The sequence below is a fragment of the Rhinopithecus bieti genome, unplaced genomic scaffold (assembly GCF_001698545.2).
Source record: "Rhinopithecus bieti isolate Rb0 unplaced genomic scaffold, ASM169854v2 scaffold_41644, whole genome shotgun sequence".
NCBI lineage: Eukaryota > Metazoa > Chordata > Mammalia > Primates > Cercopithecidae > Rhinopithecus > Rhinopithecus bieti.
The window spans coordinates 1901438-1916805 of NW_016817838.1; the positions used below are offsets into that span (position 1 = coordinate 1901438).

General features: G+C 52.7%; 1 protein-coding gene across 1 annotated transcript in view; it reads right to left on the reverse strand.

The window, feature by feature from the left end:
- Positions 1-14443, reverse strand: part of UBXN11 (UBX domain protein 11) — a 29106-nt gene extending 14663 nt beyond the window's left edge. Inside the window, exons 1-7 of the mRNA XM_017856172.1 lie at positions 14050-14443; positions 9256-9361; positions 8152-8180; positions 7382-7480; positions 3421-3521; positions 2902-2956; positions 2389-2465 (exon numbers count right to left, since the gene is read on the reverse strand). Coding sequence (XP_017711661.1) covers positions 2389-2465; positions 2902-2956; positions 3421-3521; positions 7382-7480; positions 8152-8180; positions 9256-9326 — 432 coding nt within the window. The 5' untranslated portion in view covers positions 9327-9361; positions 14050-14443. The remainder of the gene's footprint in view (positions 1-2388; positions 2466-2901; positions 2957-3420; positions 3522-7381; positions 7481-8151; positions 8181-9255; positions 9362-14049) is intronic.
- Between the last annotated feature and the right edge of the window lie 925 nt (positions 14444-15368).

Genomic DNA, 15368 nt, shown 5'->3' on the forward strand with positions numbered 1-15368 from the left:
GAGCCTGAGACGACTCCTCTAATAAAATGGAGATGACAGTTCCTGCCACCTAAGCTTGTGAGGAGGGCTCAAGTAAGCTCACTCCCGCCAGTGCCCGGCCCAGGCGAGGGCTCGGTAAGGTCGGCCTCCTTGCTGCAGGAACCATGTGGCCTGGCCCAAGTGTGAGGAGGAGGCAGGGCTGAGGGATGTGAACCATGTGCCAGCCTCCCTAGGGCTTGGCCGCATGTCCCCTCTGCCACAGGAAACTTCTGGACTGTCTACACATCCACACCCCCACTTTTCTCAAGCCACTCTAACCTGGCTCCATCACCATACCTCTCTGAAACTGCTCAAGGTGCTGCCCCCACCAACCTACCCGCTGCCAAGCGCACGGGCACGTTTCTGTCTTTATCTTTCACCATGTGCTAGTTTTCCTCCCATCTCCTGGGCTGTTCCTTTCCAGTTTCCTTCACCATTTCCCCTTCCGATCCAACACCAACTCGTGAGGGCCCAGCTCCGTCCACATGCTCTCCCAAACATATACAACAGAACCCAAATTTGTATTTATGCCGATTTCACCCAAGCTCCAGACTCACATTTCCAACTGTCTACACTTGGATGTCTAATGGTCATGACTCCCGCCTTCCTTTCAGACCTCTCCCCGTGCCAGCTTTTCCTGTCTCTGGAAATGGCACCCCCTCCACCTGGGAATCCTCTGTGGCCCATTCCTCCAGGATGACCCACAAGGCCTGTGGTGTCCCCTCCAATGCAGCCTGGAACCCATCTGCTGGGCTCCATCTGCTGCCACCACCCTAGTTCAAGCCACTGTCATCTTTCTCCTGGACAATCCGGGGCGGCGCCTGCCTCCCCGTCCTCTCCTCACCAGCACCACCCACCCCCACATAGCAGGGTGGTCTTTTTGTCACGCCACCTCTCAAACTGAAGCCTTCCAATGGCTTCCCATTTTTTCAGGACAGGATCCAGTCAGCACCACGGGCGGCTCCAATGTGATGAGGCCCCTACGACCTCTTCTCTCTTCCTGTTCTTCTCCTTCCTCCACACAGCCACCGACCACAAGCCAAGTTATGTGGTGGGAAGTGGCACCTTTCCCCTCTAAACCTGGATCCTCTTACCCCATCCCCTCCTCATTCACCAGACATCATGCCCAATGTCACTCCCGCAGCTGGTCCCCCAACTTGCCTCTGTGGTGTCACCCATTTCATCAAGTCACAGCACTCTCTGTACTTGTGTACCTGTGTATTCGTTTGTTCCCCTCCCCACAGACTGGCAGCCTCATGCAGGCAGGGACCATGTCTGTCTTGGTCATGCTCTGCCCCAGGCCTGCCCCAGGCAGATCCTCCAGATGAGGCTGTTAAATGAATGATGTGGTAACTGTGTGGCTGAGATTCCTGCAAGGGCAGTCATGCCCCTGCCCCGAGGCTCTGGCGCAGCCTGACTCACCGCCTGTGGCTACTGCTCCGGGACAACCCCAGGTATGAACAGCCTGGAAAGGGAAGGGCTCTCAGCTGCACCTGGAGGTTTGCTGCCAAGGTTTTAAATTAGATTGGGACTTTGGAATCCAATTCTGCATGGAGAGGGAGAGAGGCTGAATCCCAGGAAGAACTTCTGGCAGGGCCCATGCGTGCCTGGGACCCTGCCCTGTGCCTGGTGTCCCTCTAGTTCCCTTGTTGTTTGAATGGCTATGTGAGTGGGGGAAAGAAAGGTGACTGGGGTCACTGAGTCCCCAGTGAGCAGAAGTCACAGCCAGAGGCAGCAAATAGCTTCACCAATTCAGTGCTAGGTCCTGGGTGCACAGTGACAAACAACAGGAGGAAACTGCTTCCTCCTTCTTGGAGTTCAGAATCCCATAAGGGAAGAGAGATGAGGCACTGAGAAAGCATGGGATGGCAAACCCGCCTAGGAGGCCCGGGGGATATGACTGAGGCCAGTGGAACTGGCCTGGGGGAGGAGGGGAAACATTTCAGTAGAGGGAACAGCAACAGCACCGCCCAACGCCCTGAGTTGGGAAGCAGCTCCATGTGGTCAAAGACCCGGAGGAAGGGCCTCATGGCTGGAGGGGAGAGTGGTTCAAGATAACACGAAGAGGCACGCAGAAGCCGCGGTGAGGACTGTGCAATTCAGTCCAGTGGGAGCCATGAGGTCCGCTAAGCAGGGGGGAGGCACGTTCAGAGGGCCCAAAAGCAGGGGTGTGCCCCAACCCCAAACACCTCCCTGGCTCTTTAAATTCTGGGCCAGTCCTGGGTAGGGAAATGCAGGGCAGGGTCCCTGGCTGGGATGTGATGAGGAGAGGCCCAGAGAGGTGGGCTCGGACCGAGTTCCTGAGGAGCATGCCATGCAGAGCTGGGGACTGCTGGCTGCCTGCATCCCCTGGGGCCCCACCTCTCTCACCTCCATCTCCCTGACCTGCCGCTGCAGCTGCACGCACAACGTCTCCAGTTCCTCCTGCCGCTGCAGGGTTGCCTCAGCTTCAGGGAAAGACAGGGACAGGCTTCAGCTGCTCCAGCAAGACACTGCCAGGTCACCTCTGCCCTGAGGGTCATCTGGAGAAGCTATTCTGGGGATCCCCCAAGAACTGCCTCTTGGCTCCCCACCTCTCTGGCCTCTCCCCTGACTCTGTGGCTGTGCCTGGATGGGCTCTAGGAGGCTGGCACTCCCCTCAGAGCCTCCTGTCCTCCACACTTCAGATGGGACTCAGGCCCATGCAGGAGGGCACGGAGTGACTGACTCCAGCACTGTCCTGGATATGTTGCAGCCCCTCTGTGGGCTCAGTTGTCCAGACCCCACCAAGCAGTCAGCTTGATGTTCTTCATGCCAGAAGCCATTGTCCAAGCTTCCAGGAGCCCCAGGCCCAGGGGAGGTGCCTGACTGGGGGCGCAGGTCAGCCCTCCAAGAACCTCCTACCTGGGTGTGGCTGGAGGGTCTGCACCAGGTCCTCCAGGGCTGCTATCTTCCGATCCTGTAGCATAAGACACAGGGTGAGCACAGGGCCTGTGGTTCCCAGAGCCCTGCCCAGATGGGAAGCTCCAGACGCTGGGGAACAGCAAGCCCCGGCCACCCTTTGGCACGGCCGCTTCTCCTGGACCTCAGATAACCCTCGCAGTTCCTCTGAGGTGGGGAGAGGCACGGCCCACACCTGAGGACCCCCGCATCTGAGGGTGCCGCGCTCTGCTCAGCAGTCCGCTGTGTCACCCAGTCCAGGGTCTACTGGGTCCTGCTCAGCTGAAGGGAAGAACCCCCAGCCTCTTGGCTCAGGTCACAGGGACCTAGATCAGGCCCAGGCCACACCTGGTCCTCAAACTGGGCAGGTCAGTCAGGGAGATGGTTCTAGAATCATCCGCCCTAGTCCAACTCCTGGCCTCCCCAGCCCAGTCCCTCCACCTCTCAGACTGGCCCCTGGCCCTCTCCCACCTGGGGCCCCACCTTGGACAGGATCTCATCGGTCTGGGCCTTCACCTGCTGCTCCAGGTCCCACAACTTCCTCGTCATGGAGGCCATCAGCTCCGAGTCATGGGATGCAGGGACTGCCAAGCACATAAAGTCTTTAGAGCCCAAGACCCAGAGCTGAGGATGAGTTGTCAGGGTGGAGGGAGGAGGACAGGGGGCCCAGGAATGGAAATGAAGGTACTGACAGCAGCTCCCACTAGCATCACAGGAACTGTTCTAAACACTTCATGTAGATCAACCCCTGTAATCCTTGAAACACACCCAGGAGGTAAATGAACTGTTTAGGAAAGTGAGACACAGAAGGATCGAGTAATTTGTCCAACATACACAAGGACGTGGTGTAACATATGGCCCACATCACCCTGAAGCATTGCCAAAACTTTCACCCTCAATCTAATCAAACCTCCAAATCTAGTGTCCAGTGGTAGGCAAAACGGCAGATAGAGGAGTGAGGCAAATACCCCACGGGCAAACTGCCAGATAAAGTCAGAATGCAGGGCATTGTAGAAAACAGTAGCCAGGGCCGGGCACGCGGTGGCTCATGCCTATAATCCCAGCACTTTGGGAGGCCAAGGCGGGAGGATCACCTGAGGTCAAGAGTTCAAGACCAGCCTGACCAACATGGAGAAACCCCGTCTCTACTAAAAAGTACAAAATTAGCCGGGAATGGTGACACATGCCTTGTAATCCCAGCTACTCGGGAGGCTGAGGCAGGAGAATCACTTGAACCTGGGAGGTGGAGGTTGCAGTGAGCTGAGATCACACCATTGCATTCCAGCCTGGGCAACAAGAGCAAAACTGCCTCAAAAAAAAAAAAAAGAAAGAAAGAAAGAAAGAAAAGGAAAAAAAAAAAAAGAAAACAGTAGCCAGGACTCTTCAAAATGTCCATGTCACTTTCAATCTTTGTGTTTTTTTAAGAGATGGAGCCTTGCTCTGTTGCCCAGGCTGGAGTGCAGTGGTACGATCATAGCTCACTGCAGCCTCGAACTCCTGGGCTTGAGCAATCCTCACACCTCAGCCTCCCAAGCAGCTGGGACTATAACTGCACACCATCACACCTGACCAATTTTTTAAAATTATTTTTTCTAGAGAGAGGGTCTTGCTGGGTTGTCCAGGCGGGTCTCAAACTCCTGGTTTTAAATGATCCTCTCGCCTTGGCCTCCCAAACTGCTGGGATTGCAGGTCTGAGCCACTTCACTCAGCCTTGTCTTTTTTTTGCGACAGGGTCTTGTTCTGTTGCCCAGACTGGAGTGCAGTGGTGCAATCACAGCTCACTGCAGCCTCGGCCTCCTGGGCTCAAGTGATCCTCCCAAGTCAGCCTCTTGAGTAGCTGGGACTGCAGGCATGTGCCACCACACTCAGGAACATAATTGTTGAATCTAGATGGACAATGTATGGTATTCGCTATATTATTATTTCAACTTTCCTGTATGCTTAAAATATTTTCAAAATAAAAAGTTTTACATCTGTGTAGTATGGGAAATAAAACTTTTTATTAAAAAAGTATGAGAATGGGCCGGGTGCAGTGGCTCACGGCTGTAATCCCAGCACTTTGGGAGGCCGAGGCAGGTGGATCACTTGAAGTCAGGAGTCCGAAACCAGCCTGGCCAACATGGTGAAACTCTGTCTCTACTAAAAACACAAAAATCAGCCGGGCGTGGTGGCGGATGCCTGTCATCCCAGTTACTTGAGAATCACTTGAACCAAGGAGGCGGAGGTTGTAGTGAACCAAGATCGCACCACTGCACTCCAGCCTGGGTAAGAGTGCGAGACTCTGTCTCAAAAAAAAAAAAAAAAAAAAAAAAAAAAAAAAAGTATGAAAACGGAAAAAAAGAGAAACATACAGGAAGAAGCAGGCCTTTTCCTTTTCTTCCCCTAGACACTGTCCTTTCTATGTATGAAACAGGAACCGCAGCCATCATCCTACAACCACGAGGCTGCCGTGTCAAGGCAGGTTCAGTGAAAAGATGGAGAAACCTGAGCCCCCGATGATGTCTCTGAGTCACTGAATTAACACCCCTGGAGCTGCCTCTTTAGGACGGCTTTGCATGTGGGATAACAAAACTTCCTTAATGTTCTTCTTGGTTGAGGAAGGGTTTTCTTTGACTTATAGTTAAATGCATCATAATTGACAAAGAAACATTTGGGAACTGTCTACACACGGAGTACAGGTGAGCTCACTGGGGCACAGTGGACACAGAGGAGAATCCAGGCCAGAGGAACATCACATTGAAAAGCTGAGGGCCCGGGTGCAGTGGCTCGCACCTGTAATTCCAGCACTTTGGGAGGCCAAGGTGGGCAGATCACTTGAGACCAGGAGTTCGAGACCAGCCTGGGCCACATAGCAAAACCCTGTCTCTACTAAAAATACAAAAATTAGCCAGGCACGGTCAGGCATGGTGGTGTGTGCCTATAGTCCCGGCTACTTGAGAGGCTGAAGTGGGAGGACTGCTTGAGCCTGGCAGGTCGAGGCTGCAGTAAGTACTGATTTGCACCACTGCACTCCAACCTGGGCAACAGAGCAAGATGGTCTCAAAAACAAAACAAAAAAAACTGAGGGAAAGAAGGAGGTGGTAATGATAGCTAAGAGGCAGAGGCTAGAAGCAGAGGGCAATGGGAGGGCAGCAGCTTGGTGCCTAAGAGCTTGGTGGAGGTCCTGAGAAGGAAGGAGCAGTGGACAGTATAGGACGCTGCTGGCTGAGAAGTAAAATAAGACAGGCAGGTCCTCATCTACCTTGGTAGGGACAGATATTGACTGGGAGTGGGAGAGGAGGGGATGACAGGGGAAAGCAGGGAGAGGACACCTGGAGAGGACACCTGGAGCTTTTTCAAAGAGAGAACCTGGTTGCCATGGTTACTACTGAAAGTGACCTGGCTGGGTACAGTGGCTCATGCCTGTAATCCCAGCACTTTGGGAGGCTGAGGCAGGAGGACTGATTGTGCCTGGGAGGCTGAGGTTGCAGTGAGCTGTGATCACACCACTGCACTCCAGCCTGGATGACAGAGCAAAACCCTGTCTCAAAAAAAATAAAATAAAAAAGAAAGTTGACCCTAGTCAGGGTATAGGAGATCCTGGCTTTGTGATGAATTGGCTGCGGGACCTTAGGCCAGGCTCTTCCTGTCTCTTTTTCCACCTCAATCCCCTCTGCCGGTAAAATGGAGGGGGCCTGGTGGAGGATCATCAGGCCCTTCCTTGCGGCTGGCCTCCTGATGGGCAGCCACCACGCTGAGCACCCCATGTGACAAGCACTGGCCAGGGGCCTTCAACCAAGGAGCATCTCATGGAATCCTCCCAACACACTGCCCTTGCTGTTCCCATGCCCACTTCACAGAGGAGGCCCCAAGAGACAGAGAGATGCAAAGTTGCTTGCTCAAGATACTACAGCTAGTGAGCTAGTGGGAAGTTCTAACCTCATCCCCAGGTCCCGCCCAGCACTCTGCACAGCTCATCCCTGCCTGCCCATGTCTCCCCTTTTCTCGGACTTGCTAAATCCCCTCTCTGGGAAGTCACCCTGATCAGCCCCATCCCACCTTAGGTGCCTCCATGAGCTCAGCATTGCCACAGCCCTCTGCCAAGCTAAGTGGACTGTCCAGGCAACTTTGCGCCTTGCCAGAGCCCTGCAGAAGCAGGAGGCTGAGCTCTACCCTCAGGATCTTCATCCCTCTCTGACCCTGAATCCTGAGCCCACTGATATCACACCTGGTAACTACAGCCACAGCCTGGCCTGGGGCTGGGGCTGGGCCAGGCCTCCTGAGCTAAGGGTGGGGCTTGTGTGGCTTTACGCAAAGCCAGGGCCCTGCCACCATCAGGCAGGAGTGGGAGCAGCTTCCTCAGACCAAACAGGCAAGAGGAAGGACCATGCCTCCCCAGGCCTTGCTCTTTCTCTGGGGCCCCTCCTGCAGCCAGGACCCAGACCCTTCGGGCCTCTGCTCTCACCTTGCCGTCTCACAGGGGCACCTATGCCGCCATAGCAGGAAGGGACTGAGATCTTTTCTTCTGAGCCACGCCCATCACTCAACATGTCCACCTCATCTTCTGCAGACAGGGATGCCTACGTCACTGCTCTGGGGCCGAGGCCCAGAGGAAACTCACGCCCTGGGCCCTGGCCAGTGTGACGCAGCCTATGCAGTGTGCCCCAGGGAGTTTGAGGAGAGAGAATTCACAAGGCTGGGGAGCAAGGACCCAACCAGAATGGGGCTGTTCTTGTAGTTCTTTCAGTTCTGCTCCCAGAGGGACCTGCATGGCCAATGCCAATGCCATGGTGGGGTGTTGGGGGGTGGGGATCCAAAGGCCTGAGCTACAGGAGTCAGGGTGGCAATGTGTGCACAGACCTCGTGGGAGAAAAGGCTGTCATGCTGGAGGAGGCTGGAGGGGGAAGGCAGGCTGGGATCCCGATCCCTGGGCTGGGTCATCTCTTGGCCCCCACGTGGTTTCTAGGCACACACTGGCCAGTCCCACAGTGGGTCAAGGGGTTCAAATGTGAGTGGCAACATCTGTGCCAAGGGTATGGGGCCTCCTAATCTGAGAGCTTCCAGGAGGGAAGCCCAGCCCTCAGGGAGGACAGCGTGGGAGCTGCAGATAACACAATGTAGGCCGCTGCTCCAGCTGACAAGGGCCTTCGTCGTGTGATTTCTCTCCATTGGCCCAACTGTAGGAGGTGCGAGCACATGAGAGGCGAAGAGGGCAGGAGGGCGGGGCACACTTACCATCCCCATAGATGCGGATTCCTCGCCTCCTGGGAACCCAGGCAGGAAGAAGGAAGAAATATAAGTTAGGGCCCCTGGAATGATACCAGGGATAAGGCTCTGGGCACCGGACTTCAGTCAAAGCTCAAAGAGATGGAAGCGGGGCCTCTACCTCCTGAGGACTTCCAGCCCCAAATCCCAGCCCCAGCCTGGGGTGAGACAAGGGACAGGCTTCAACATGACTCACTTTGCCCAGTGGAGAAGGATGGCGAAGGGGTGAAGAGCAGAGTCTTAGGTGGGAAGACTACAAGGCTTGCAAAGCCCACGAGTTCAGCCCCAGCTCTGCTCTGCAAAGGCTGTGAGGCCTGTTGCTTAACCTCTCTGAATCTTCTAGGCCTTAGAATGACTCAAAGTGGGGCCAGGCGCAGTGGCTCACACCTAGAGTGCTGGTAATCCCAGCACTTTGGGAGGCCGAGGCGAGCAGATCACGAGATCAGGAGATCGAGATCATCCTGGCTAACACAGTGAGACTCGTCTCTACTAAAAATACAAAAAATTAGCCAGGCGTGGTGGCACACGCCTGTAGTCCCAGCTACTGAGGCTGAAGTAGGAGAATCGCTTGAACCTGGGAGGCAGAGGATGCAGTAAGCCGAGATCGTGCCACTGCAATCCACAGCCTGGGCAACAGACCGAGACTTGCTCTCAAAAAAAAAAAAAGACTCAAAGTGGTATTCCAAAGAGCAAGAAGAGAGGTAAAAAATGTTTTGAAAACGTGAAAGTGCTAGACAGATGTAAAAGATTCCCTTTACTAAGAACCCTAAACAGGGCCTGGCCCAGGATAGGTCCATACACCATCTGTGTTTGCAGAATTAATCAATGAACAGTGAATGAACAGATGGGATGCCAAGCCACTCCTCCAGGGCCCATACCTTATTAAAAGCACAACCCAGTTTATGCTCAGATCCAAAGCTGGGCACCCCAGAAGTAGGTATAAATAAAAAGACAGTGGTCAGAGAAGGCTATGTGGCCCTTATTTGTATTCCCCAAGACACTAGGAGTCATTGTCCTCTGGCCATGGAAGGATGGAAGGCAGGGACAGAAAGACCCCTAAGGCTGGCTCCTTACCCAGGATTCACAGGCTCCGAGGGCAGGGGCACTTTCCGGGTCTTGCTAAGGGAGGCCAAAGGTGAGCTCATAGTTCTACTTCTAGAATCCAGCTGTCAGGAACTCCCTAGAGGAATGCAGGAAGTCAGCCCTTGGGGACAGAGGGGACGGACTCAGGGCTCCAATCCCAGGGGGTAGACTGAAGTTTCCACTTCCCTGGCTACTCTTCCTAATGGGAAGCACTGTCTAGGCAGCAGTACCTTTTGCCGCTTCCACTGTCCCCACAGAGGTTTCTGAAAGTTTCTGTTATCTGCCTGCTCCTCTGGGTATACGGCTTTCTGCTCTGAACTGTGAGACCTTTGGCCTGGTGGTTCTTGGGAAAGGACTGTGAGGGTGGATGGGATGCAGAAATGAGTTAGAAGCCTGGAACTTTCCCAAACTTAGAGCCTGAAAATGCTACCACCCAGGAGGCTGTCCGTCCATCAGCCAGCTGGGTGACACAAAGCCCAAGTGTCTCCTTCCCTTCCACCAGAAACCCGGTGCCACTACCAACATCTCAGAGCCAGAGAGGGCAACCCACAGGCAGGATTCAATCAAGACACAGTCTATGTGGGCCGGGCTCGGTGACTCACACCTGTAATCCCAGCACTTTGGGAGGCCGAGGTGGGTGGATTGCCTGAAGTCAGTGGTTTGAGACCAGCCTGTCCAACATGGTGAAATCCTGTCTCTACTAAAAATACAAAAATTAGCTGGGTGTGGTGGCATGCACCTGTAGTCCCAGCTACTTGGGAGGCTGAGGCACGAGAATCGCTTGAACCCAGGAGGTGGGGAGGTTGCAATGAGACGAGACTGCGCCATTGCACTCCAACCTGGGCAACAAGAGCGAAACTCCATCTCAAAAAAAAAAAAAAAAAGACACAGTCCATGTGACACCAAGGTTAAGATGCCAGGTTTTGCCACTCACTGGAGTTAACCCATCCTCAGTTTCTTTTAGTATAAAATGGGGGTAGTAATAGTACTGGCACAGGCAGTGTTCTGAGCAGATTCAGAGATAACAGAGAAGGTCTAGCCCAGCGCCAAGCTCAGAGGAAGCACTGAAAAATGTGAGTTGGGGCTGCTGTTGCTTTTGCTGTTGCTGCCACAGGAGGCACTCATACATGTTAGTTTCCTTTCATTCCCTCTTCCTTCTGGAAAGAGGAGTGCACCTGAGGGACATAATCGAAGGCTACTACTCTATTCAGTAAATGACCTCAGGTGATCCACCCGCCTCGGCCTCGGGGACCTCCCAAAATGCTGGGATTACAAGCATGAGCCACCGCACCTGGCCTGGATCAAATTTTTTAGGACAAATCCAAGCAAGCTCCACTTTGAAAATGTCCGGTTCTGGCCTCAACCCTACTTCTGAAGTCAGTCAGCAAGGGAATCCATGCTGCCTGGAGGCAGCCTCCAATGCCTTCACTGCAGAGTTTGAGAATTATGCCCTGCCCCTTCCTTGGAAGGAGCCCTCCTCAAGGATCAGGCCCGGAGTTTCTTCACCCCCACCCTGCCCCAGCCGCTGCCCTGTCTGGGCGGCCTCATGGGTTGTATGGCCAAGTCTGAGAGCCCCTCATGGCCCCCTTCATTAGTTTCCATGTGCTCCAGAGAGATCTTCTTAAAACATAAAGCAGGCCGGGAGTGGTGGCTCATGCCTATAATTCCAGCATTTCTCACCCAGGGAAAAAAATTCAAAATTCTGGCCAGGCGTGGTGGCTCACACCTGTAATCCCAGCACTTTGGGAGGCGGAGGAGGGTGGATCACCTGAGGTCAGGAGTTCAAGACCAGCCTGACTAACATGGCGAAACCCCATCTCTACTAAAAATACAAAAATTAGCCGGGCATGGTGGGGGGCACCTGTAATCCTGGCTACTCGGGAGGCTGAGGCAGAAGAATTGCTTGAACCCAGGAGGTGAAGGTTGCAGTGAGCAGAGATTGCGCCATTGCACTCCAGCCTGGGTGACAGAGCAAGACTCCATCTCAAAAAAAATTTCATAATTCCTTGATATAGGTGACCTGGTCCCTGCTTATGTCTCCTGACCTCATCTCCCATCTTGCCGCCTCCCACACTTGAGCCACCTGAACTGCTAGCAATATCTCAAATGCACATGTATCCCCCCCTGCCTCAACCTCAACCCCCCACTCCCAGAATGGTCTCCCCACCCCTACCTGCACCCTTCCCTTGGCCAGCTAACTCTTTTTCCCCTTCAGTTTGTTTTCACTTATATTTTAGCTTTTATTTGAAAGTTATTATAGATTCACAGGAAATTAGGAAAATAGTACAGAAAGATCCTTTGTATCCTTTACCCAGCTCCCCTCAACACATTTTTTTGTCTTGTTTTTTGAGATGGAGTCTCGGTCTGTCACCCAGGCTGGAGTGTAGTGGGGCTCTGTCACCCAGGCTGGAGTGTAGTGGCGCGATCTCAGCTCACTGCAACCTCTGCCTCCCGGGTCCAAGTGATTCTCCTGCCTCAGTCTCCCAAGTAGCTGGGATTACAGGTGTGTGCCACCACACCCAGGTAATTTTGTATTTTTAGTAGAGACAGGGTTTCACTATGTTGGCCAGGCTGGTCTCGAACTCCTGACCTCATGAATCCACACACCGTGGCCTCCCAAAGTGCTGGGATTACAGGCGTGAGCCACTGTGCCCGGCCAATAGTTAGATTTTATATAACTACAGTATGATATTAAAATCAGGAATTGACATTTTTTTCTACAGTTTGTATGTATAGTTCTATACTGTTTGATCACATGGGTAGATTAAATCACATAGGTCAAGTTACATGGGTAACTACCACTGCAATAAAAATACAGAACTATTCTAGCACCACCAAGATCTCCCTCGTGGCCCTCTTTATAGTCACACCCATCCTGCCGCCCTCCCCCAGCCCTAACCACTGGCAACCAGTACGTTATTTTCCATCTCTAATTTTCTTTTTATTTTCTTTCCTTTTTTTTTTTTTTTTTTTTGAGACAGAGTTTTGCTCTTGTTGCCCAGGCTGGAGTGCAATGGTGCGATCTCGGCTCACTGCAACCTCTGCCTCCCAGGTTCAAGCAATTCTCCTACCTCAGCCTCCCAAAGTGCTAGGATTACCGGCGTGAGCCACCGCGCCCAGCCCATCTCTATATTACTTCAAAAAAGTTACATAAATGGAATTATACAGTATGCAACCTTTTTCATAAAACAGCTTTGAGATATAATTCACATATTTCACCTTATTACAGTGTAAATTTAAGTTTTTAGTATATTCACAAAGCTGTACTACCATCACCACAATTTTAGAACATTTTCATCAGCCTAAAAAGACCTTGTACCCTCTAGCAGTCACCCGCCACTTACTCTCCAGCCCCCACCCCTTTTCGCAGCCAGTCTTAGGCAACCACAAATCTACTTTCTGTTCTATAGACTTGCCCATACTGTACATTTCATATAAATGGAATATATACTGAAATATACTAAAAACGATTGAAATTTACACTTTAAGGCCGGGCGCGGTGGCTCAAGCCTGTAATCCCAGCACTTTGGGAGGCCGAGACGGGCGGATCACAAGGTCAGGAGATCGAGACCATCCTGGCGAACACAGTGAAACCCCGTCTCTACTAAAATACAAAAAACTAGCCGGGCGAGGTGGCGGCGCCTGTAGTCCCAGCTACTCGGGAGGCTGAGGCAGGAGAATGGCGTAAACCCGGGAGGCGGAGCTTGCAGTGAGCTGAGATCCGGCCACTGCACTCCAGCCTGGGCGACAGAGCAAGACTCTGCCTCAAAAAAAAAAAAAAGAAAGAAATTTACACTTTAAAGGAGTGAAGTATGTAGTACGTGAATTATATCTCAATAAAGCTGTCATGGGGGAAAACCAAAAGACAAAAAACTCCTAAACCAAATCCAACATCTTCGTCAAACTCACTTCCTCCCCTTCCCCCTTCTTAATGGGACCCCATCACCCAACCACAGCATTTTTCTCTCCTTCCTTCCCTCATACGCCATCTTTCCTCTTACACCAAACACTGCAGGTCAAACTGTCTCACATATAGCTGCCCCTTTCCATGCCCACTGTCAGCCATCCTAGTGGGACTCACTGCCCATTCTGGGAGCTGTCACGTGGCCCCCAACTGACTTCCCTACTTCCAGTGTCACTCCAGTCCAATCCAACACATTGTCCCCAGGTTAATCTTCTCCCAGATTACAGGGGACCCTGAGGGCAAAGGCTGCATTTCCCCTTCCGTTTGGGGGGACTCCTGAGGACAGGGGCGTGTCTCTTCCTCCTTCAGATTAGGGAGCCCTGAGGACAGAGTCGTCTACCTCCTTCACTTTGGGGCTTCCAAGGGCAGGACTGTGACTACCCCTCAGGCCAAAAGCTCCTTAACGCAGGGTTGTCACCCACTTCAGATCTGGCTCTGAGAACAAAGCTGTGTACCATGCCTCTACATCTCTGGGACCAAACTCAGTACTGTGGTTGACTCACAACATTCTTCTTCACACCTCCTCGGCCTAGCCGTCATCCCCCAGGGCCCAGAGCTCTGGCGGGGACACCGTCCGGCCCGCTGCCAGCCGTCACTCCCTAATGCCCCCAGGACGCGTTTAGGGAGAGACGTCTATCACGACCTAACCCAGCCCTGGAAGCCGTGTCGCCTCCTTCCCCCTCTACAAGTAGTCATGGTAAGCAGGGTCCCGAACCCCTCCTGTGGGAGCCGCGGAGCTCGCAGGCCCACGGGGCTCTAGGGGCTTGGACTCCAGTCTGCGAGAGGACTCCAGGGGCAGAAAAGTCTTGGGCCTGACTCACCACGCAGGGCCGCTAGCCGTCCCGCGGCGCCGCCATCTTGTTGTCACGCGGTTTCCTAGGCGACCAGGACCCGTGCACTTCTCATTGGCTAGTTTGAGGGAGGCCTGAGCAACCTGCAGACAGCGAAGGTGGATACGGTCGCCTGTGCTCGGATTCTATTGGCCCAAAGAATCGGCATTCTTCGCGGGCGAATCCCAGAATGCACCGCTCTGAGCGGGCTCCAGGTCCGGACGGGGGGAGTTCGTTCATACCCACAGGTGCAGGAAGGAGGAACCTGGGATTAGGTTGATGAAACTGCTGGAAGCCTCTGGACTTGAATGTGTGATCCCGACAGTGCCGCTATTTTGCTAAATTGATCTTGGGGGGAATTATCCCTCTTAGCTTATTTCCTCATATGATCAGTGTTGTAACACGAAGTACTATAATACTTAGCGGAGGCTGCTTTGAGGATGGATTGCAATGATGCAACTACTTAATAAATGTTTCTTAAATCTGAGTTTCTGTGATAATTCCTTGTCCAGATTGGCGCCCGGAAGGGAGGCCCAAATTCTATTTCCCTTGCGTAAAAGTTGGGTAAGACAATTTCCCCTCCCTGAGCCTCATCTGTAAAATTGTTGGATTAGACTCAGTCACCAAAGCAGCTAAAGGCAGTTAAGAGCACGAACTCTGGAATTAGGAGTCCTGGCTCCTGACTGTGTGTTCTTGGACACTTTATACACCTTAGATTTTACATCTGTAAAACAGTGATAATACCCACCCCCACTGGGTTGCCGTGAGGATTAAATAAGATATTGCAAAGTACACGATTTTAAAGGGGAAAGCCGAAACAAACAAAAACACCTGTAGAGAGCACTTTTCAAAACGTTTCCTGCTGTTAATCATCATCATCATCTCTCCACCCTTTCAGCTGTGATGGGCTGGGAGTTTATGAGTTCTGATCTCAGGCACTCACTTCTTGGTGCCCAGGTTCAAAAGCCCTTTCTCTGCACAACACAGAGTGCTTTTTTTTTTTTTTTTTTTTTTTTTTTTTTTTTTTTTTTCCATTTGACTTTCTAGCCTACCATATTCAGGGAAGGGTAGACTCTGCTCACTGCAACATCCGCCTCCCAGGCTCAAGCCATCCTCCCATCGCAGCCACCAGTGTAGCTGGGACTACAGGTGCGCACAACAATGCCCAGCTAGTTTTTTTTTTTTGTAGAGATGGGGTTTCGCCATGTTACCCAGGCTGGTCTCAAACTCCTGCGCTCAAGCGATCCGTCCATCTCTGCCTCCCAAAGTGGACAGCATTCTTTGTATGCAAATTGGAAGCTAAAGAAAAC